Source organism: Gopherus flavomarginatus, chromosome 3 (assembly GCF_025201925.1).
Source record: "Gopherus flavomarginatus isolate rGopFla2 chromosome 3, rGopFla2.mat.asm, whole genome shotgun sequence".
Classification (NCBI taxonomy): domain Eukaryota; kingdom Metazoa; phylum Chordata; order Testudines; family Testudinidae; genus Gopherus; species Gopherus flavomarginatus.
The window spans coordinates 119,990,776-120,012,177 of NC_066619.1; the positions used below are offsets into that span (position 1 = coordinate 119,990,776).

General features: G+C 46.1%; 1 protein-coding gene across 2 annotated transcripts in view; it reads left to right on the forward strand.

Moving 5' to 3' along the window:
• Positions 1-2,279: 2,279 nt before the first annotated feature.
• Positions 2,280-21,402, forward strand: part of ACO1 (aconitase 1) — a 43,078-nt gene continuing 23,955 nt past the window's right edge. The window contains exons 1-5 of one of the 2 annotated variants that reach the window (XM_050943068.1): positions 2,280-2,473; positions 3,714-3,850; positions 17,755-17,872; positions 18,449-18,617; positions 21,152-21,289. In XM_050943068.1, coding sequence (XP_050799025.1) covers positions 17,776-17,872; positions 18,449-18,617; positions 21,152-21,289 — 404 coding nt within the window. In that variant the 5' untranslated portion in view covers positions 2,280-2,473; positions 3,714-3,850; positions 17,755-17,775. The remainder of the gene's footprint in view (positions 2,474-3,713; positions 3,851-17,754; positions 17,873-18,448; positions 18,618-21,151; positions 21,290-21,402) is intronic. The other variant, XM_050943067.1, reaches the window with a different exon arrangement.

Here is a 21,402-nt window from a genome sequence, read left to right on the forward strand (position 1 = left end):
GGGGTCCCCAAGGAAGGTTTTTCAGGGGGACCAGAGTGCCCCAAAACACTCTAATTTTTTGGGTGGTGGCAGCAGGTACCAGGTCCAAGCTGGTAACTAAGCTTGGAGGTTTTTCATGCTAACCCCCATATTTTGGACGCTAAGGTCCAAATCTGGGACTAAGGTTATGATACTCCACTCATACGTAATGTCACTCACAAGCGTGAGAGTCTGGAAAATCAGGCCCCAACCTACATTACACAGTCTGAAGGGGGTAAAACACCAGTGGTATCATAGCACTGTTCAAATAAAGAAGTGATTTTAGCAAACATAGGAACTGGCTGTACCTCCTCAAGCAAAGCTTCCATGGAAGTCAGTGGGAGATTTGTGTGAGTAACGACTACAGAATTTGATCCACAAGTTTAAGACAGAAAGGAAAGTTAATGTAGAGGTGAGTTATTTATAAAAATGGAGAATAAGGCCCTGATCCTTTAGCTGATTATGTGCTAGAACCCCAATGCATCCACAGGACAGGACACATAGGGGCCAAATGGCAAACAACCCACTTATAAAGTCAGAAAACTCAAGGTTACGGTTCCCAGAGCAACCTTAAGTTAGTCTCACTCATAGCACATTGTGTGATCAGGTGGCTGTACTCTAGAAAGTGACTCTATGGTAATGGCATCATGACATTAAATTTGACCAGCCTGTAGGTAACAAGATGTGTTTTCCAAGAGCCAGCCTTGCAAACTCACCCTGGGCTCTGAGTTAACCTGGGGGGAGAGGGGCTACCTATCTTTCTCATGTGTGGTCACTCAACAGAAAGGCTCTGAGGCCAAATTAGGCCTTCCGTGACCCATTTGCAAGGCCCCTCTTCAAATCAGCAATACCTGCTGTCCAAGCACTAGTGCCTTCAAATCCTATTGGCTGAGCTGGTAGGTGGCAGCTAAGTAGGGGTGAAAGTAACTTACAGGACTTACTGGTACTGCTGGAGTCCTGAGGGGGCAGGGCCTCAACCAGAAGAGGTGGGGCCTCTCAAGATCTAAAGGATCTGGGGCACTGGCTGTGGTTAGGAGCCTCAGGGCCTTTTAATCAATCCAGGGCTTCTAGCTGTAGAGGTGGCTGGGAGCCCCCTGGGCTCAGCGGCAAATTAAAGGGGTTGGGGCTCCAGCTGCTGCAGGAGCTCCGGGCCTTTTGAATCCCCGCCCGCGTCTGGCAGCTGGGCTTGGGTGTGGATTTAAAGGGCCAAGTGCTCCTGCCGCTGCAGGGAGCCCCAAGCCTTACCAGGCTGGGGCCGGGATTTAAAGGACCCCAGGCTCCTGCAGCAGTGGGGAGCTCAGAGCCCTTTAAATCCTGGCCCCAGCCCAGCTGCAGGAGCTGCAGGGGGATTTAAAGGGCTCTGGGCTCCCCACAGCTGCAGAAGCCTGGCCCCAAGCTGTGGGTGAGATTTAAAGGGCTCTGGGCTCCCTGTTTATATCCCTGCTGTGGAAGCTGGTGCAGTCCAGCACAGCGTGTTGGCTCTTGCTTCTACTGGACCAGCTTACTTTCACCTCTGAAGCAAAGTCATTTTCCTTTGTAAACCGAGTCTGGGTGTGGAACTCCCCATTTGTTTAGTGCAGACGTGCAGAGTGAATTGCTTTGGTTTAGTTGCCTGCATCTCTGGGCTTGTCCGCACTGAGGAATCCTCAGGGCAGTTGTATGGCCTGTGTTACACAGGTCACGAGGGAGACCAGTGAAGTGTTTTGTAACTGCTGGGTGTGATGGGGGGAGAGGTTATGAGGCACTGAAATTTTGTATTATAGTAAAGCAAGATGTCTCTGCCGCAATCCCCAGGTCCTTAGCTAGGGTGCCCAGACAGCAAACATAAAAAAAATCGAGATGGGGCTGGGGGGTAATAGGAACCTATAAAGGAAAAACCCCACAAATCAGGACTGTCCCTATAAAATCGGGACATCTGGTCACCCTATGACCTTCCCCGTTTTAACTCTCTCAGCCTCTCCACACGCACCAACCAACCATCATCTGGCTGCTGGTTGTCACGCGATCGCGTTTATCTTTGCAGAGTCCATGTCAGGAAGGGAGGGGCTAGTGCTGCACTTTGGAGGGCGGGGGGGCCCGACACAGGCTGCACGGATGATCTGGCCTTGCAATCGTCAGCCTCTGCCCTCGTACGCTGGGCGGGCACGTTTGGGGGGCGGCCCCGTCCCCCCGCTCCTGCTCAGGAGCTCGCCACGGGCGGGGGCGCAGTCAGCCAGCGCCGGGGCCTGGGAAGGGAGGGGGCCGGGGGCTGGCAAGGGGACGCAGCTGACTCTGGTTCCCACACCCCCGCCGGAGCAGCAGGGGAGGAGCCCGGCCGCCCCAGGCGGGCGGAGCAGCCTGTCCCGCAGCGAGCGAAGGAGGCAGCGGCGGCGCCTCTCCGCCCTGTCTGTGCTGCCCGCTGCGCGGGGGAGTCCGGACGCGCCCGCCCGCCCGGCCGGGGCTCGCCGCGGGGAAGGTAGGAGCCGCTCGTCGGGGGTCTCCCTCCAGCTGACCCGCGCGGGCTCTGCCCCTCTCCGGCAGGGGCTGGCTCCCCGCTCCCTTTAATCTGCAGCTCTGCGGGGAGACGGGGTCGGACCTGCAGCCTGGGGCACGGGGGGTTGCCTCGTGCTTGCGCCGCAGGGCCGGGGATGGGAGAAGGGCTGGTGAAAATGAACAGGCCTCGCCTCTCCCGGCGATGCAGGGGGTGTCGCTGGCTGGACACTCATTGCAAACTTGTATCCTTCCTCCTCCCGTACTGGGTCCCCCCCAACACTACCCTGTTTGCCAGCCCGAGCAGCCTTTCCTTTGCTTTTATAGCCGGGGGCATGCAGCCTGGGCATGCCGAGCTCTTCCGTATTACTCCCCGACCCCCCTTGTGTCAGTTTCAGTCTCCTGAATTTTCTTGTCATGTCCCCTTGAGAAGGGGGGGGAAGGCTGGTCACGTGAGCTCTGTTCCCAGCTCGGGCCGTGATCTATGTTTTTAAGTCACATTGGTGCCCTAGAGGGGTGTCAAGGTCCCTGGCCTTTTCTTCCTTGTCGTCTCCTTCCCCCAGGAAACTCCGGATGATACTTTAAATCCATAAAATAGGAATGGCTGGGATTTTAATTTAACTGGCTGTAATCACACAGGCCCCAATTCTCCTCTGTCATGCTGGTGTAAATCCAAAGTAACTCTGTTGACTTCTTCAGTGTTTCGGTGATGACTGCATAGTTCTTTCCTCCTGTTCCAAGTGAAACAGATCTCCAAGTAGCAGGACTTCTAGTTATTAATGTGTGATCCTGCCACCTTTTCAGTGTACAACTCAAATGTAAAATATTGTAACTTTAAGAATATTGAGAATTTAACTCTGGGTTCTAGATGTTTAGTATATTATTAAATATTAAAAACTGCTATACATAGATTTGAAAATCTCTCTATTTTAATTTAAGGCAAATTATATCTTACCCATACAATATATCTACACAAAGACCTAATCTTGCACGCTGATCCGAGCACGCAGAGCTCTGCCTTCATATGGAGTCTCTGTGTTCTTAGCACAGCTCCACACAGATGGACCCTTCTTAGGGTGACCAGATGTCCTGATTTTATAGGGACAGTCCTGATTTGGGGGGCTTTTTCTTATATAGGCACTTATTACCCCCCACCCCCATCCTGATTTTTCACACTTGCTATCTGGTCACCCTAACCCTTCTGCTTATATGTGGCCCCACTGAAGTCAGTGAGGCTATGCAGGGGCCTGCTCACATGGATCAGCTTGCAGAATCATGGCCAAAGACTGTGTCTGTTTGCTGTAGCAGAAAGAGCTCTTCTGCTATCCCTGATGGTGACATGCAAGCAAACAAAACCCCTGTGGTGAGTTCAAGGTTCCATGCAGGGGATGGGGAAAGAGATGATTAATGCTTAATAAAATCAGGGGAAGGAAAGTGTGCCAAGTACTGGTTTAAATACAACTTTTAATCCTTTATTGTTCATTATAAGCGATTCAGCCTTGTCTCTTATCACTCTGTGCTTGTAATAAGATAGCGTGAGAGGTTCCAAATGAGATCAAGGCTTTATTGTGTTAGGTGCTGTATGTTCACATAGCACGAATATGTCTGTCTGATGAAAAGCTTACAGTCTAAATAGCCAAGACAAAGGGTGAGAGGGAAACTGAGGCATAGAGAAGCAACCCAGCTGTCGGTGGCACAGGCTCAATTCTTGGCTCTGTCTCCTGAGTCCCAGCCCAGTGCCTTATCCAGTGACTGGATCGTGCTGTTTTTACACTAGGAACATTATTGCCCATGTTTAGAGTAACTACTTCTAGCAGGTTTCATGAAATGGTGGTAAAGCTGTATAATCCTTGGCACTGGTGCAGCTGCAACAAATGTTATTCCTCTCGGGGAGGTGGAGTACCAGGAGCGCTCCAGCCACGGAGTCAGAGCTCTCTATGTGCCTTGCCAGTATGGACGGGAAGTGAGGTAGAGCACTTATTGCGCTATAACGCGCAAGTGTAGCCAAAGCCTAAGAATATTTACCCCAGAAATGCAGAGATGTTTAATGTTACTTGCTTGAGACTTCTTTCCCTGTAACAAAAGAGGTAGTTACAGAATGTCTTTATTTTTAACAAGAACACTTGCTGCATAAGCAAAGTTACAGTGTTTCTTTAACTTTTATGCCTTGATCACATTTAGTTTTTTGATTTCATTAGTTCCTGTAAAACCAGATTCTGTTCTAAGGGCTTTCTTTGAAAAGACCACAGATGGTATGTGTGTCTTGCATCTCTGAATTATCAATCAAAACAAAAGCCAAGCCACAGAAGCCTCTTGGGCCATCACTTGTATAGTATCAGTTTGTGTGTGCAGTGCAAGGAAGGATGGTGAGTGAATTAGTGTGGGGAAGTGTGCGCCTCTGAGAGGAGTGACTTGATGAAGTGGAAAGCAGATGTTCAGATTCCCAGAGATTGGTCCACCACGGGACTTTCAGTGTCATTTTGCTAGTTCTGATCATGTTGGATAACAAGTTGAGTGAACTTCATAATAACACGTAACACTTGACAACCGCTGTCAAGTGGGAGGCACACACCTGTCTTCATCAAAGACTGGATTCACCTGCCTTGAGCTTCCTTTAGCAGAAAATTAATACCATTGTCTGACAGCTCATCTAGGCTCCTGTGGCTGGAATTTTTTGAGACTACTTGGAGTTGATTGCTCACACTTTCAACTGCAGAATTTGCACAAGAAACCCACAGATGTGAACTGCGATGGGATGTGAGATAAAATAACCCCCCCTGCATATTTTAAGTGATAAGATGAGATGTACAAACTAAAACAATAAGAAATAGCCGCCTAGTTGCTTGCACAGTGCACTGAAAATGTAGTCCAGAGTTGCTATGTATTATATTTCTAACATTACATTGATCTTAAAGGGGCCATCCAAGGTTTTAGGTCAGACACGTTATCAATTAAAAAAGACAAATTCTTTCTGGAGCGAATGGTCTATATACATTCTGATCGGGCGCCTGAGGCCCAATTCTTCTTGTTGCAGTGCACTGTTCATTTAAAGTGCTAATATTGAAAGTGGATCCCTTAAGTTTTCACACATGTAGTGCTATCAAGTCCCTTTACACTTTACTGCATTTGATTGCAAGGGCAGGTGGTCCCAGCTGTGCCATTGCTTTATGCCAGCAAAATGTTTGTTCAGTTGCCAAATTGTCAGTGGCCTCTTCTTTGTCTCCTTCTCCATTATGTACATCCTTAAAACTGCTCTGTTCTTCCAGGCTTCTGTAATGCATTGCACTGAAACCGCTGTACTAAATGCACTCATTGACAGCAATACTACAATACTGTCTGTTTCTGATATAGTGGGTTTATGTGACCTCAAGAGAGCAAATGGTAACTGGAAAGAGCTTTTCTTTCTCTGAACAGAATCAGTGTCTTCACTACAATAGTGCCTTTGCTTATACACTCCTCTAGGTATACGGGAATGCAAATGTAGAAAATATATTGTAAAACAAGGCTTGTCCTGGTGCTCAGTGATATCACAGGCATTGAACTTTACCCAGCTATCTTTAGCTTTGATTCCATGTAGCGTATATTGCAGGGGCTGTAACTGTCCTGTTTTGCCTTGGATGATTAAAGTAGTTACACATAAATCTAAAATATTTGTCCACTGTGCATTGTTCTTTTTCCATGCCACACATGGACTCTTGAGTAAGTAAAATATTTATATGTTGATATATTTCATGATTGGCTAGAAACTGCTTCTGTCTTCCTTTGGCTAATCCATAGTTTGGACAAATCCATGGACGGCACAGTAAGACAAGAGGTATTCTCAAGGGAACAAAGGGAAGAGTTAGATGCTCAAAACATGCTAAAATTCCAGCTGGACAGGAAATCCCTTGCTCCAATATCTTTTGATTTCCAGGGTTAGCAGGGCTAGAGATGGTGCCTATGCCAGACCACCTGCGCTTGTATTGCTTTGAACTTTGGTGAAGATTGGTACCAGCTTCGCATATGTCCACTCAGGCCTGTATCTAATCAGAATGTGAGAGCATGGAAAAGAGATCACTTTTAGGGCTTTTCTGTAGATTTTAGTCTAACCTATTCCCCCATCCCTTCTGCCTTCCTTTTGGAAGGGGAGCTGTATGCATTAGACAAATTAAGGGTCAGGTCGTGCCCTTGAGTTGTACACGCTGGTTATTTATATCAATGGGATTTGTGCCCAATATTGTCCTGAGAGAGCTTTAATTTAGGAGTCTGGCATTCTGCTCCAGTGCCTTTTGGCAGCCCGCGACACAGATGAGTAAAGCTTTTGCGTGTGTGAGTATGTGTGCTGTAATGTTTTTTGACAATTTTAATAGTTAAAATAAGGGGTAATAGGCAGCTTGGGGAATTGGTAACATGATTCAAAACCTCCTGCCTTGAAGGGATAGTTTGAATCCATCATGGAGCGTAAGTGACGGAGAGGTTTTTTTACTCTCTGAAGTCTGTTCTGGTGGCTCATATGAGACAAGCTGCCAGTTATTTAGGTGTGTGGAGAGATGCTCAAAAAATGGCCCCAATCCAAATGTTTGAGGTAACCTTGAAGTCATTTAAAATGCAACAAAATACAAGACACCTCAGCAGAGAGAATGCTAGAAATATAGGGCTGGAAGGGATGCAGGGAAATCAAGTCCAGCCCTCTGTACTGAGGCAGGACCAAGTAAACCTAGACCCACCCTGCAACTTGTTTTTGAAAGCTTCTGGTGGGGACTCCAGGAACTCACTTGGAAGCCTATTACAGAGCTTGACTACCCTTAGTTACAAAGTTTTTCCTACCTAGCTAACCTAAGGCCTTGGCTACACTGGAGAGCAGCGCTGCAACTTACTCCCCGTCCACACTGGCAGGGCACATACAGAGCTGTGGGCTTGGCTACACTGGAGAGTTGCAGCGCTGGTGGTGGGTTTACAGCGCTGCAACTTAGTAACTGTCCACACCTGCAAGGCACATCCAGCACTGCAACTCCCTGGCTGCAGTGCTGGCTGTACACCTGGTCTGCTTGGGGTGTTAACGATTGGAGCCCTGGTGATGCAGCGCTGCTCGTCAAGTGTGGCCACCAAAAGCGCTGTTCTTGGCCTCCAGGGTATTAGGAGGTATCCCAGAATTCCTATCCACAACAAACCGGAAGAATGGCTGAACTCCGAGCTCCCTAGAATTACTTATCTAAAAAACAAACACAGCTGCTCTTTGCTCCAGCTAGCGAGGGGAGGCTGGGGAATTGCTTTGGAATGTTCACAGCTGTTTGCTTGAGGAGAGAGGGGAGTCCGTGTTGAGCAGCTGAAGGCTATTTAGGAGTGCATAATTTGCATTTAGTGAATAAGAGAGGGGTGGGGGAAGGGGTCAAAACTTTTAAAATGATTGAAGGTAGGTGCTGTGTATCTTCCAGTCCTTAGAACTTGCAAGGCAGGGAGCTGAGAACAGTGTCAGCTCCAAAAATCCACTCTCTCTGTCTCCCCCACGCTCCCTGTCACACTCCACCCCACCCCCCTCTTTTGAAAAGCACGTTGCAGCCACTTGAATGCTGGGATAGCTGCCCACAATGCACCACTCCCAACAGCGCTGCAAGTGCTGCAAATGTGGCCACACTGCAGCGCTTTCCCTACATAGCTGTACCAAGACAGCTGTAATTCCTAGTGCTGTACAACTGTAAGCAATAGCCATACCCTAAATCTCCCTGGCTACAGTGCTGGTTGTACTCCACATGGACGAGAGGAATAAAGAGAACAGTGCTGGTGCTGCAGTGCCAGTGTAAACAGTGATTAATCTTACTAGGCTGTAACTGACCTCTAGAATTTTCCCATAATGCTTTTAACTAAAGAACTCTGTTCTGTTGTGAACTGGGGGCTCCCGGAGCTGCTTATCTGAGGGTATGGCCACACTTGAAATGGCAGCGCTTTGAAGTGTGAGTGTGGTCGGAGCGCCAGCGCTGGGAGAGAGCTCTCCCAGCGCTGCACTTAAACCACATCCCTTACGGGTGTAGCTTGCAGCGCTGGGCTGCGGCACTGATTACACTGAGGCTTTACAGCGCTCTATCTTGCAGCCCTCAGGGAGGTGTTTTTTCACACCCCTGAGCACAAAAGTTGCAGCCCTGTAAAGTGCCAGTGTAGCCAAGCCCTGAAAAACAAACACAGCTACTGTTTGCCCGAGGGGAGGCAGGCAGGGAATGTCCACAGCTAGTGTTTGCTTGAGGAGAGAAACAGCATGGCAGGGGGGCAAAGGGAGTCTATCGGAGCAGCTGCTTATCTGGTTTGAAGGCTATTTGCATTTAAGAGTGAAAGAGAGGGGGGTAGGGGAAGTGGTTGGAATTTGCAAGGCAGGGAGCTGACACAGTGTCGGCTCCAAAAATCCACACACTCTCTCTCTCTCTCTCTCCCCCACGCTCCCTGTCACACTCCATCCCACCCCACTCTTTTGAAAAGCACGTTGCAGCCACTTGAACGCTGGGATAGCTGCCCATAATGCATCACTCCCAACACAGCTGCAAATGCTGCAAATGTGGCCACACTGCAGCGCTGGTAGCTGTCAGTGTGGCCACACTGCAGCGTTTTCCCTATACAGTTTTAGGAAGACAGCTTTAACTCCCAGCGCTGTACAGCTGCAAGTGTAGCCAAACCCTCAGTCTCCTTTACTGCAGATTAAGCCCATTACTACTTGTCCTATCTTCAGTGGACATGGAGAAGAGTTAATCACTGTCCACTTTATAATAGCCCTTAACATATTACGAAACTGTTATCAGGTGTGTCCCTCCACCCCCACCAGTTTTCCTTTCTCAAGACTAAATATGCCCAACTATTTTTAACCTTCCCTCAGAGGTCAGGTTTTTCTGAATCTTTTATCATTTTTGTTACTCTTCTCTGGACTCTTCCCTAAATTGTGGTGCCCAGAACCAGACACAGTGCTCCAGCTGGGACCTCACCAGTGTTGAGTAGACTAGAACTCTACTGGATCTTACATACACCACTCCGGTTAATACACCCCAGAATCATATTAGCCTTTCTCGCAGCTGCATCACATTGATGACTTGTATTCAGTTTGTGGGCCACTATAATCCCCAGATCCCGTTCAGCAGTACTGCCACCTAGACAGTTATTCCTCATTTTGTAGTTGTGCAGTTGATTTTTCCTTCCTAAGTGAAGTACTTTACCCTTGTCTTTATTGAATTTCATCTTGTTGCATTCAGACCAATTCTCCAGTTTGTCAAAACTATAACTGGGTTCAAAAAGAATTAGATAAGTTCATGGAGGATAGTTCCGTCAGTGGCTACTAGCCAAGATGGTCAGAGTGTGTGAGAGCATAGCTTTATTGAACATAATGTATTTCTTGATGCGATAAGATCTGGGAATGCTGCTGATTTCCCCCCCCCCTTGCTTTAACAATAATAACAATAATAAAAGTGAATAGTTGTGATGACTCGTTAGTCACTTCGGGATGTTGTCTCAAAGCATGCAAGTAACCCATTAGTAGTAACTTCATATGAGAGGTGAATATAACCCCTTTGTTGCTGGAGAAACTCACACTCTTCCCACCTGTTGGTTGCCTGATTTTATGGGAGATTAATAATATTGTTTAGATAATACGGGTAATAGGCTCACCAGTGAATCTGATCAATTGATAATAAGATCCCAGAATCGGGTTACACAGAATTTGCAGGGACCATTGGGATAGCTGACAAGGAAATTCACACTGAGAACAAAAGGCAGCTTTAAGCCTTTTCTTGAGATAAATGGAACAGTAATGGAATATTAATCAAATAATCAACCAATTACAAAAGCAGCGATATTGTTCTAGCAGGGTATGTTGTATTATCTACTAGAAAGGTTTCTCAATTAATGTACTTGCACCCTTCCTTGAGAACCTGGTGATAAGCCTTGCTTCTGGCATGCCAAGAGAGTTCAGTGGTCCAGGTTCCTCACGTCTTGAGTGAGAGGTGCACAGCTTAGAAGCAGCTAGAGCTCAACGCTATAGAAGCCTACTTAGAGTTTACTTAGAACCTAACAATTAAGAACTAACAATGACAAACTAACAAAAAACAAGCAGAACCCCCTCAGCAGGGTGGGTTACCCCTGAGCTTAGAGCCTAAGTGCCCTCCTTCCATGTCCAAACTTAACTTCCTCACCCACAAAAATGTTAGGGTACACTCAGGCTGGCATGTTTGTTCATATTAATGACATGTTCGCAACTATTAGAGACCATTAGCTCATCCTCACCTCTGTTATTTCTGTCCTAACCGGGTATTTCCATGTTCCATTTTGTTTCATGGTGTACCTGTTAAGTCTGAAAAAGGCCATGAACTTGGGTGGTTTTATCTACCAACTTGCTTTAACTTGCCCACTTATCTGTGCGAAAGGTCACAAACATATATACTGTATGGTTCACTCAACACCACCTATCTAGGGTAAAGGTCTCAAACAGATGTATGATAACTTGCCTTAGCTTAACAGACAGGATGTTGCCTGTAGGTTCCTTGCATTACAGCTAAACTACTCTGATACAAATTGATAAACCTATTGTAATGACAAACCTATAATATAACAAATGATTAAACTCATAAGAAAAGATATAGCGCTAGCCTGCTTGCATGCATAGATAAGCTACATGGTGTAGGAGGAATAGAGTACAGACAGAACTGCGTTCCTAAGGACCTAAAGAAGAATTCTGTGTAAGCTCGAAAGCTTGTCTCTCTCACAAACAGGAGTTGGTCTACCTTTTCTCTTTAATATCCTGAGACCAACATGGCTACAACTACACTCTAAACATTCATAAGGATTCTGTCTTTACTCTAAAGTCCAAATGTTATGTGTGTGGAAAACAATGCACTTGTATCTATGAAGGTAGGGATTAATACGTATTCGTATTCCTGTTTGACTGGGTTTTTAAGTAGCTTTGCCTTGTGCAGTGCACTTCATGAGAATGACCATACTGGATCACAAATGATCCATGTAGCTTGCTATCCTGTCTCTGACAGTGGCCAGTGCCAGATGCCTCAGAGGGAATGAACAAAACAGGGCAATTATCAAGTGATCCATCCTCTGTCATCCAGCTCCAACTTCTGGCAGTTGGAGGTTTAGGGTATGTCTGGGGTGCAATAGGAGACCTGCACCATGGCCACAGCTTGCCCGGGTCAGCTAACACCGTCTACGGGGCTAATAACTGCAGTGTAGACATTCAGACTTGGCTCTGAGAATCAGCGCTGTGGGTTTTTTATTGCAGTGTAGATGTATTCTTAGGACACCCAGAGCATGAGGTTGCATCCCTGACCATCTTGGCTAGTAGCCACTGATGGACCTATCCTCCATGAACTTATCTAATTCTTTTTGAACCCAGTTATACTTTTGACCTTCACAACATCCCCCAGCAATGAGTTCCACAGGTTGATTGTGTGTTGTGTGAAGTAGTACTTCCTTTTGTTTGTTTTAAACCTACTGCCTGTTCACTTTATCATGTGACCTCTGGTTCTCATGTTATGTTGAGGGGTAAATAGCACTTCCCTAATCATTTTCTCCGCACCATTCCTGATTTTATAGACCTCTGTCATATCCACGTCCCCCTTTAATTGTCTCTTTAAAAAGACTGGAATTGTTCATCTTAGAAATCTCTCCTCATATGGAAGCTGTTCCATACCCCAATAATTTTTGTTGCCGTTCTCTGCACCTTTTCCAATTCTAATAGATCTTTTTTGAGATGGGGCAACCAAATTGCACACAGTATTCAAAATGTGGATTTCTGTAGTGGCATTAAGATTTTCTGTCTTCTTATCTATCCCTTGCCTAATGATTCCTAACATTCTGTTAGCTTTTTTGACTGCTGCTGCACTTTGAGTGGATGTTTTCAGAGAGCTATTCACAATGACTCCGAGATCTCTTTCTTGAGTGGTAACCGCTAATTTAGACCCTATCACTTTATATGTATAGTGTGCATTACTGTGCACTTACCAACATGGAATTTCATCTGCCATTTTGTTCATGGATGCTCTGTACAAACCATGCAGTATCTTCATGTAGTGTGAGTAGCTTTAAGCAAGGGTTTCAGTTAACGAACAAGGGTTGCTTAGCAGAGGGTGGGATTCTGAAGAAATCATGCAAGGAAGGGGCGAGCAGAACACTGATCTGGTCAAATGCAGCTAAACAGGGAGAACTTCATGGGATGGGGAAACTCTAGGAATCTGACCAATAGATTTTTTTCTTCTTCTTTTTTTAACCACATGTTTAGTAGTATGTTCTTTGTGGTCTCCTGTGCTGTTCCCCCTCGCCCCTCCCGCCTTTCCTTGCATTCATCTTTCATTCAGTTTGGGCCCTACATTTCTCAGTCCCACTGTGCGGATGGGGTGGTGTTTCTGACTTGCTCTCCCACTCATTTCATGTGCTGGCTAGCAGGTGAAATTTACAGAAATCTTGATCTGATTCCTTATGCTTGTAAACTTCAGAGATCAGGAGTCTGGCAAACAGTTGGTTGTCCAGACACTGAAATGGAGTGTGGTGTGTTTTTTGTTTGTTTGTTTTTTTGCGGGGCAGGGGGAGACTGCTGGATGAGATGGAGCAAGAATAACTTGGGTCCTTTTCAGTGTGGTTTTTTCCTCCTCTATTTTTGATCAGATGGCCTGGATCCAGTTTTGGTATAACCCCTATAAAATGTGAACCTCCTGCACTTTCTTAATCATCAGATCTTCTCTCTCTTTGCATTTTGAGTGCTATCTGCTGACATTATAGGTAAAAATAAATGTTTACTGCTGTTATCTCTGCAGAGTGAGCGAGCTGGATTCTACTCCTTCCTGTGCATCCCCCACAGAATTGTTAACCAGGTTTTGGTCAGTTACACCTGTGTGAAATGGTTTTATCCACAGGGACTATAACCTGGGACCTTCAGCGCCAAAGTATGGACTTCTATAGTTTAGCTGAACAAGACTGGTCCAGGGGTAACTCAATGCAGACTTTAACCTACAGAATCTTGGTGGCCGTGGTGATGCATAAGCCTGAAAGACGTCAGCTTAACTCTGTTTACAGGATTGGCATCTAGAAAACATCTTTATATGTAAACTGAGCAACTTGATCTGGAGTTCCTGGCAGCTGATCAGCATAGAATCCCATGTCTTTTATTTTATTTTTTTAAAACCCACTATCTGGGGTATAATCTCATATTTTAATTTTGCAGACCACTTTGAGATTGTTGGATGAAAGCACAAATGATTTATGTAGTGTGTGATCAGCGATGAGTCTTTCTGTTCATTGACAATGTCAGAAGCACTGCTGACTGTGGACATGACCCAGCAACGAAATGCTTGTGACCTTCCATACTGTACAAATCCTGGAAGGCCATCGATACTAGCTCCGTGGCATGCCGACTGTTGTATGTTCCCATTTCAAGGCAGGCGAAATAATAATATACACTGGACTGTCATAGAAAGTTAAGCTGTATCCAAAGCATGTGATTACTTACAAATCCGTGCAGAATCATGGCTTTTGGCAAGTCTTATTCTCCCTGCTGCTTCTAGATAGGTAGCTGGCTTGAACTTTGTGCCAGCATCACTTGGTTTATAGCCCACAATTCGTTAATAATGACCAGCATGATTGACACTGACATATGACTGGCTGTTATGGCTGAAACTGTAAAGCTAGATGAGACTGTGGCAAATGCATACAGTGAAAACAGGTTTTATGGCCACTGCAAAGCAATGGTCGCTTGCTTCGTCAGGAAACATGCTAGTGTTTTGTATCTTCTGCGATACTAAATAATCTTGTGAAAACTAAGCACGCATGAAATGAAGGGCTGAGTTTGAAAGATGGTATAAAATTTATCCTGGAGAATGACTGGCTAGAATAGCAAGAAGGAAGCAGATGAGTTTGCTTGTGGTCATGCAGTATCTGGGAGGCTCTAAGAAATGGAGAGAGGAAGAGGGAGAGAAAAAGAAGTTCAAAGAACAAAACCTCTGGGAATTCTGCGGTCAATAAATTGCTATGTGAGTGGTTCATAGCTACAAGACTGGGAAGAAGAGTCGCTTTGTAAAGTAACATGTAGAAGATCCAAATGAGATGGGTGTATGTGTGTGTAATGAGCCCATCCATTTGAAGAATTCAAGTTCAAAACCTCAATTAATGTCTTCAGGGAATTTAGAGATTTCTTTGCAGACAAGAATTGAAGTGGTCCCTGCTCTGATGTTATGAAAATGTCGGGATAACAACTCAATTTATGCAGCAATTAAAAATAATATGGACTTGATATTTTTATATTTGATATTTGTGTGTGTGCAAAGTGAAGTGTCAATACTTCATTCATTCTCCTAAATGAGACAGTCTCTTGTGTGCGTTCCCAGAGGTGAAAGTGTGGCATGGAGTGAGAGATGGTTTGGTTTTTGTTTTTCTCTTTTCTGCTTAAAGTAGTAAATGCAGAATGCATTGTTACCTTAGATAAACAGTGTGTTCCCTCATCTTGGCACCTTTTCCTGCTCGTGCGCCTGTCTCGTGCCTTGTGTCTTATTTGCAGTTCTGTATGAACATAAATCATAGACTTCTACAAGCCTTTTCCACTTCACTAACCAAACTAAAATCCCTCTGCACCTCTCCTCTCTACCCACACGCTTAGTTTGAATTATAAGAATTAAAACTGAGTGAGGTGTGACTGATGTCTGAATACACTTGTGGGACAGATTGTGAACCTGTTACTGAGTCAGGTAGACCCAGTGAAATCAACTGGACTATTTGGATAGTAATCTCACTACTGTGATTGGGATGTGCACAACATGGCCCTGTATTATTACTATTACTATTATACATTAATATAATAATTAATAGTACCTAGCTCTTCCACTTTTTCTGTAAAGCGCGTATCATTATCCTTATTTTATAGATAGGGAAACTGAGGCATGCGATAGTAAAGTAACTTGCTTATGGTCACCCAGCAGGCCAGTGGCAGAGCTGGGAAATAGAATCCAGACCTCCAGAGTCCCAGTCAAGTGCTCTATTAGGCCACTATATAATGGACAAACCCCCCCAATTCTGGTGAGTGTTAAACTGAAAAACTCTTTACACTGAGGCCAGATTTTTGATTCTCCACCCTCCAGAGGTGGAAAGTACCCATAGCTCCCAATCAAGTCAAGAAGAGGGGTGGGTGTGTAGCACCTGTGAAAATCTTTTCAGGGGATTAGTCATTTTAATACAGAGATGGGCAGACTACAGCCTGTGGGACCCTCCTGCCCCAGGAGGCTAGTCCCTGGCCCTTCTCCTGCTGTTCCCCCACACCCATAGCCTCAGCTTGCCCCACCGCCAGCACACTGCTCTGGGCGGCAGGGCTGCGAGCTCCTGGGGCAGCACCGCTGCAGAGCTGGGGTCTGACCCGGTGCTCTGTGCTGTGCAGTGCGTGGCTGGCTCCAGCCGGGTGGTGTGGCTGCCTGTCCTGGTGCTCTGGGCATCATGGCTGTAGCGCTGCCAGCCACTGGTGCTCCAGGCAGAGCGGTAAGGGGGCAGGGAGTGTGAGGGGGAGTTGGATAGAGGGCAGGGGAGTTTGGGTGGTGGTCAAGGGGCGGGGGTGTGGATAGGGGTCAGGGCAGTCAAAGGGCAGGGAACAGGGGTGTTGAATGGGGGCAGGGGTTCCCGGGGGCAGTCAGGAAGGACAGGGGTTGTATGGGCCAGTGGGGGGAAGTCAGGGGTAGGGGTTCTGGGGGCAGTCAGGGGACAGGGAGAAGGGGTGGTTGGATGGGGCAGTTGTCCCGGGGGGGGCAGTCAGGGGTAGGGGTTCTGGGGGCAGTCAGGGGACAGGGAGAAGGGGTGGTTGGATGGGGCAGTTGTCCCGGGGGGGGCAGTCAGGAATGAGAGGAGGGGTTGGATGGGGTGGCGAGGGGCAGTCAGGGGTGGGGATTCTGGGGGCTGTTGGGGAACAGGGAACGGGGGGGTTGGATGGGGTAGGAATCCTTGGGGGGCTGTCAAGGTTCCTTCCCCACTCTGAACTTTAGGGTACAGATGTGGGGACCTGCATGGACACCTCTAAGCTTAACTACCAGCTTAGCTCTGGTCTCGCTGCAACCAGCCAGATTTCTGAGTTATCTGGAAAACTCTCAAATACGAGCTCCCTTTTCTGGATAGTCTTGAGAGACTTCTTCACCAATTCCCTGGTGAACACCAATCCAACCCCTGGGAGCTTAACACAAGGAGAATTTAACCATCCCCCTCCTGTCCCCCACCAGTTCCTGGTGAGTCCAGATCCAATCCCCTTGGATCTTAACACAAGGTAAAATCAATCAGGTTCTTAAACAGAAAGCTTTTAATTAAAGAAAGAAAAGGTAAAAATCATCTCTGTAAAATCAGGATGGAAGATAACTTTACAGGGTAATCAGATTCATAGAGCCCAGAGGAACCCCCTCTAGCCTTAGGTTCAAAGTTACAGCAAACAGAGGTAAAATCCTCTCAGCCAAAAGGAACATTTACAAGTTGAGAAAACAAAAATAAAACTAACACGCCTTGCCTGACTGTTACTTACAAGTTTGAAATATGAGAGACTGATTCAGAAAGATTTGGAGAACATGGATTGATGTCTGGTCCCTCTTAGTCCCAAGAGCGAACAACCCCCAAGACAAAGAGCACAAAAAAAAACCTTACCCCCACCAAGATCTGAAAGTATTTTGTCCCTTTATTGATCCTCTGGGTCAGGTGTCAGCCAGGTTTTCTGAGCTTCTTAACCCTTTACAGGTAAAAGGATTTTGGTGTCTCTGGCCATGAGGGATTTTATAGTATTGTACACAGGAGAGCTGTTCCCTTCCCTTTATAGTTATGACAGGGGCCATCAGGGAGCGAGGAGCAGGAGTGGTCGGATAGATGGTGGAGCTGTTTGCCCTCCATACAGTTTCAGAAACCTGATGCTGCCCTTGGCCCAAAAAGTTTGCCTGCCGCTGTTTTAATAGGTTCCATCTGACTCAGTGTAGATGTTTTTGTCTGTGGGCAGGTAGGGACACCTGTCAGTTCAGACTTTGCACTTTCCGTTGAAGAAGCGGCTCTGCAATCTCTGTGTGATTAGCACAGCGGAAAGGCACAAGGTCTGTCCGGAGATAGTCACCATGTAAAAACATTGCAACACCCACAGTGCTGCAAATGTAGGTGTTTGAGCCCTGTGGAAATCAGCTGAGCTTGTTTAGTCTTCACAACACTCGTACAGTAATGACTGCAGAGGAGTCACAAGAGAATTGTGTGTGTGTGTTTAATGTATATTGTGAAGTATATGCTCCAGCTGATAAGATTTTTCTTTTGTGCTTTCAGTGACACACAGGGGCTTTAATCATGAGCAACCCTTTTGCATGGCTTGCAGAGCCACTAGACTCCAACCAGCCTGCGAAGAAGTTCTTCAATCTGAACAAATTGGGAGATGCAAGATATGGTATGTTGGCAGCATTCAGAAGGAACTGCCTGGTACGTGCGTACTCAGGCTGCGGTGGGCATTGGAAATAACTATGGGAAGGCTCTAGATGATACTTGATTTTGTGGGCACAGACACATGGGTACAAATTCAAAAGCCGTTCCCTGAAGATCAATTTTTAATCCTGTTTTTTCGGTACTAGCATCTAGGCTTATTTAATTTCCTATTATGACGAGGTTCTTTTTTCTAAACTGGACTGCACATTGGTTGTTTGTGGTAGCTGAGTGCTTCCTACCGGTGAGGTGTGTCCCCCAGGCCAGGCATGAAGATCTAGCCAGATCAGTGGAAGGACAGGTTTCGCCCATGCTGCCTTGATGATGTGATGGATTTGATAGGAGTGTGTGATTGCAAGATGTATGCCACCAATAAAGATGTGTGAAATCCTGGACCCATTATAGTCAATGTCAAGACTCCCATTGACTTCAGTGGAGCCAGAACTTTGCTACCCAAAAGGTGAAAGGACACAGCCATGCCCAGATATCTGGAAAATTCATCTAAAAGGGGAAAATCAATCTGCTTTCTGTCTCTTCCCCCCAGGACGTTTGCCGTTTTCTATCAAGGTCCTCCTGGAGGCAGCCATCCGCAACTGTGACGAGTTCCTAGTGAAGAAGGAAGATGTTGAGAATATCCTCAACTGGAATGTGATGCAGAACAAGAATGTCGAAGTGCCATTTAATCCTGCACGAGTTATTCTGCAGGATTTAACGTGAGTCGAATGTTTCCTAAGACTAGGAAAATAGGTTTGTAAAAACCACAACCATTCGCAGTGGGCAAAGCAGAGGGAAATAGAGGTTGCATGCGGTGCCACGTTATTCTAAACATACTGCATGTCTAGTTGGCAGAGCTCCTTTAAGCAAACAGTGGTCATTTTAAAAGTACTTCATCAGAAGTCCACTCTACTTTGGACCTCGGACCCAGGTGATAAGAAGGAATGCAGCACAGCCTTGGTGTTCTCCACGTTATTGGACTACAGATTCATTCTGTTTCTCACCCTAGCAAATAATACATTGCCTGGCATTCTCCAAAATGCACCATGGGCACCGAGGACTCAATCATGCTCACCTTTTGAAGTCAGTGGCAAAACTGTCATTGCCTCTGCTGGGAACAGCATTGGGATCCTAACTAGCACACATCCTGGGAGGTGTGAGGTATGGTGACTGCTTTACAGATGGAGACACTGAAGCACAGAGAGGTTGACCTATACTTTCTAAAGAGCTCAGTTCCCATTTAGACACCTAAATAAATGTCCAGGGTCGCTGCTGATCTCTTCTAAAATCTGCCCATAAGTGTCACAGTGGGAGCTGCTGAGTGCTGAGCTTTCTTGAAAAGATTAGCCCTTGTATCAGAGCCTAAATGGGAGTGAACTGTACTGAAAATCTGGCCCTTGGCACAAGGCCTTATAGTGAGTAAATTGCTAGTTCGAGTTTCAAATTTTGAGGGTTCCTCATTTTCAGCCCTGTGCATTCTGTAATTCAGTGGCCCACATCATCTTGAGTACTCTGGGTACATAAATGCATGTATTCTGGTGTCATTCCCTCAGTCCCCCATAATGTTGCAAATAACTGCCCTGTTTCTCCTCTTCTGTATCGGCCAGTTAGCTCATAATATCAGTTGCTTTCTTTGCTGTACATGTAGCCTGGGGAAATTGGTATGCACCCACTATGTTCAGATGCATATTTTCTTAGATCACAGGAACTGCCATAATATAAACGTGAGCTGTGTTGGTTGGAGTATTGTCTGTCTGTCTGTCTAAACATTTAGGATTGCAAAAAAGAAAAGCAAAGTCCCTTACCCCATTCGCAGTGTTGAACCTGTTGTATTTAGTAATCTGCACTATTTTTCTTACACACAAGTCTTCTATAACATTATGGGCTCATTTATTTTTAGTCCATTGCATCGAAGAACGTCTTTGCTTGTTGCACTTGGAGCTCTAAAACAGCCTCTCCTGGGCAGGTATTTCAGGAAGAACACTCGGAGTCTAATCCTAAATGGTCCTGAATGACCATGACCACATCACTGGACACTACGTGCACTCGGCACCCTGCAGAATTAAATGTGTTGTTATGCGAGGATGTTTCCCAAAAATAACAGGCTAAAAGTGAAGTGCTGAGTGCTATATAAAATGCCTCTGATGGGCAGCGGTAGTTAGGGTAACCTTGGAAATGGCAAATTGTACCATCTGTGATGGGCAAGCTTTCCATCTGCTCTGCAAAAGCAAACATGGAAAGTTATGGTCTCATGGTTAGAACATGACACTGACTGCCAGAATTCCTGGTTTCTAATCCTGACTAGCGGTGTGGCCTTGGATTAAACCACTTAACCCATTGTGCCTCAGTCTGTCCACCTGAGAGATAAAGAAAGGTTTACCTATTTCACTTCAGCACGGGAAGGTTTAACTGATCAGTGGTTCCAGATGCTCTGATGAGACACTACTGTGTAAACCGAGAGGAAGGTCTTTTGTTTGTTGCCATGTCAGTTGTTGGAGCAACCATGTTTATAGGACTGTTACAAAGTCTTGTTACCAGAGGTGAAAATGTGACTTCTGGCCAACAGCCTAACAGAAATACTTATGGAGTGTGAAGCATGTGGGTGGTCAGTTTGGGGGCCTTTAAGTCAAGTTTAAGAACTTGTTGGCACAGCTGGGTGGGGGCTTTGTTATTCTTCCCTCAGTCAGTGGAGTTCTACTCTAGAAAGCCAGCCTGTTCACTCCCACTCTCGTGGATTCTGGGTCACCTTTGGCTTGCAAGTCAAAAGCTGATGATGTTTCTACCAACTCATACTACCAACTCATACTACCATGATCTATAATCCTTTAGTTCCTAGAAGGCCTAACCATGATCAGATCTCCATTGGGCGAGGCACTGTACATACAGCTAGTAGGAGGAGAAAAGTGGTAGTATTATCCCCGTATTACAGATAGGAAGCAGATTTACAGAGCAAGGAAGAGTCACTTGCCCAAGGTCACAGATTGTATCCAGGTCTCATGTCTCCCAGTCCAGTGCCTAAGGTGCACAACCACCTCCCTTTGTCACCTTATGAGTTTCCACCCAAGTGTTCTGCACTGATGAATCCAAATGTGGCTTTGTTCTTTCTTCCACCCCGGTTCTGTGTCCCGCTGCAGTGAAGTGGTGATTCCAATGTTGAGTTTAGAGTCAGAATCTGCTGGCAGTGTGGCATCGGCTAGCTATGCCCAAGGATCTGGGCTCTGTCCCCTCAGTTTGCTTAATTCTCTCATTTTAGGGGCGTACCTGCAGTGGTTGACTTTGCTGCAATGCGTGATGCTGTGAAGAAACTGGGCGGAGACCCTGAAAAAATTAATCCTATCTGTCCTGCTGATCTAGTAATTGATCATTCCATCCAGGTGGATTTTAACAGGAGGTAAGGAAATAAAGCAGATTTTATTTTCCATGCTTGCTAGGAAGCCACGGCCAGCGGATATTAATTAGCAGAGGTTCACCGAAGTCAGTGGAGCTACACTGCATAATGCAAAC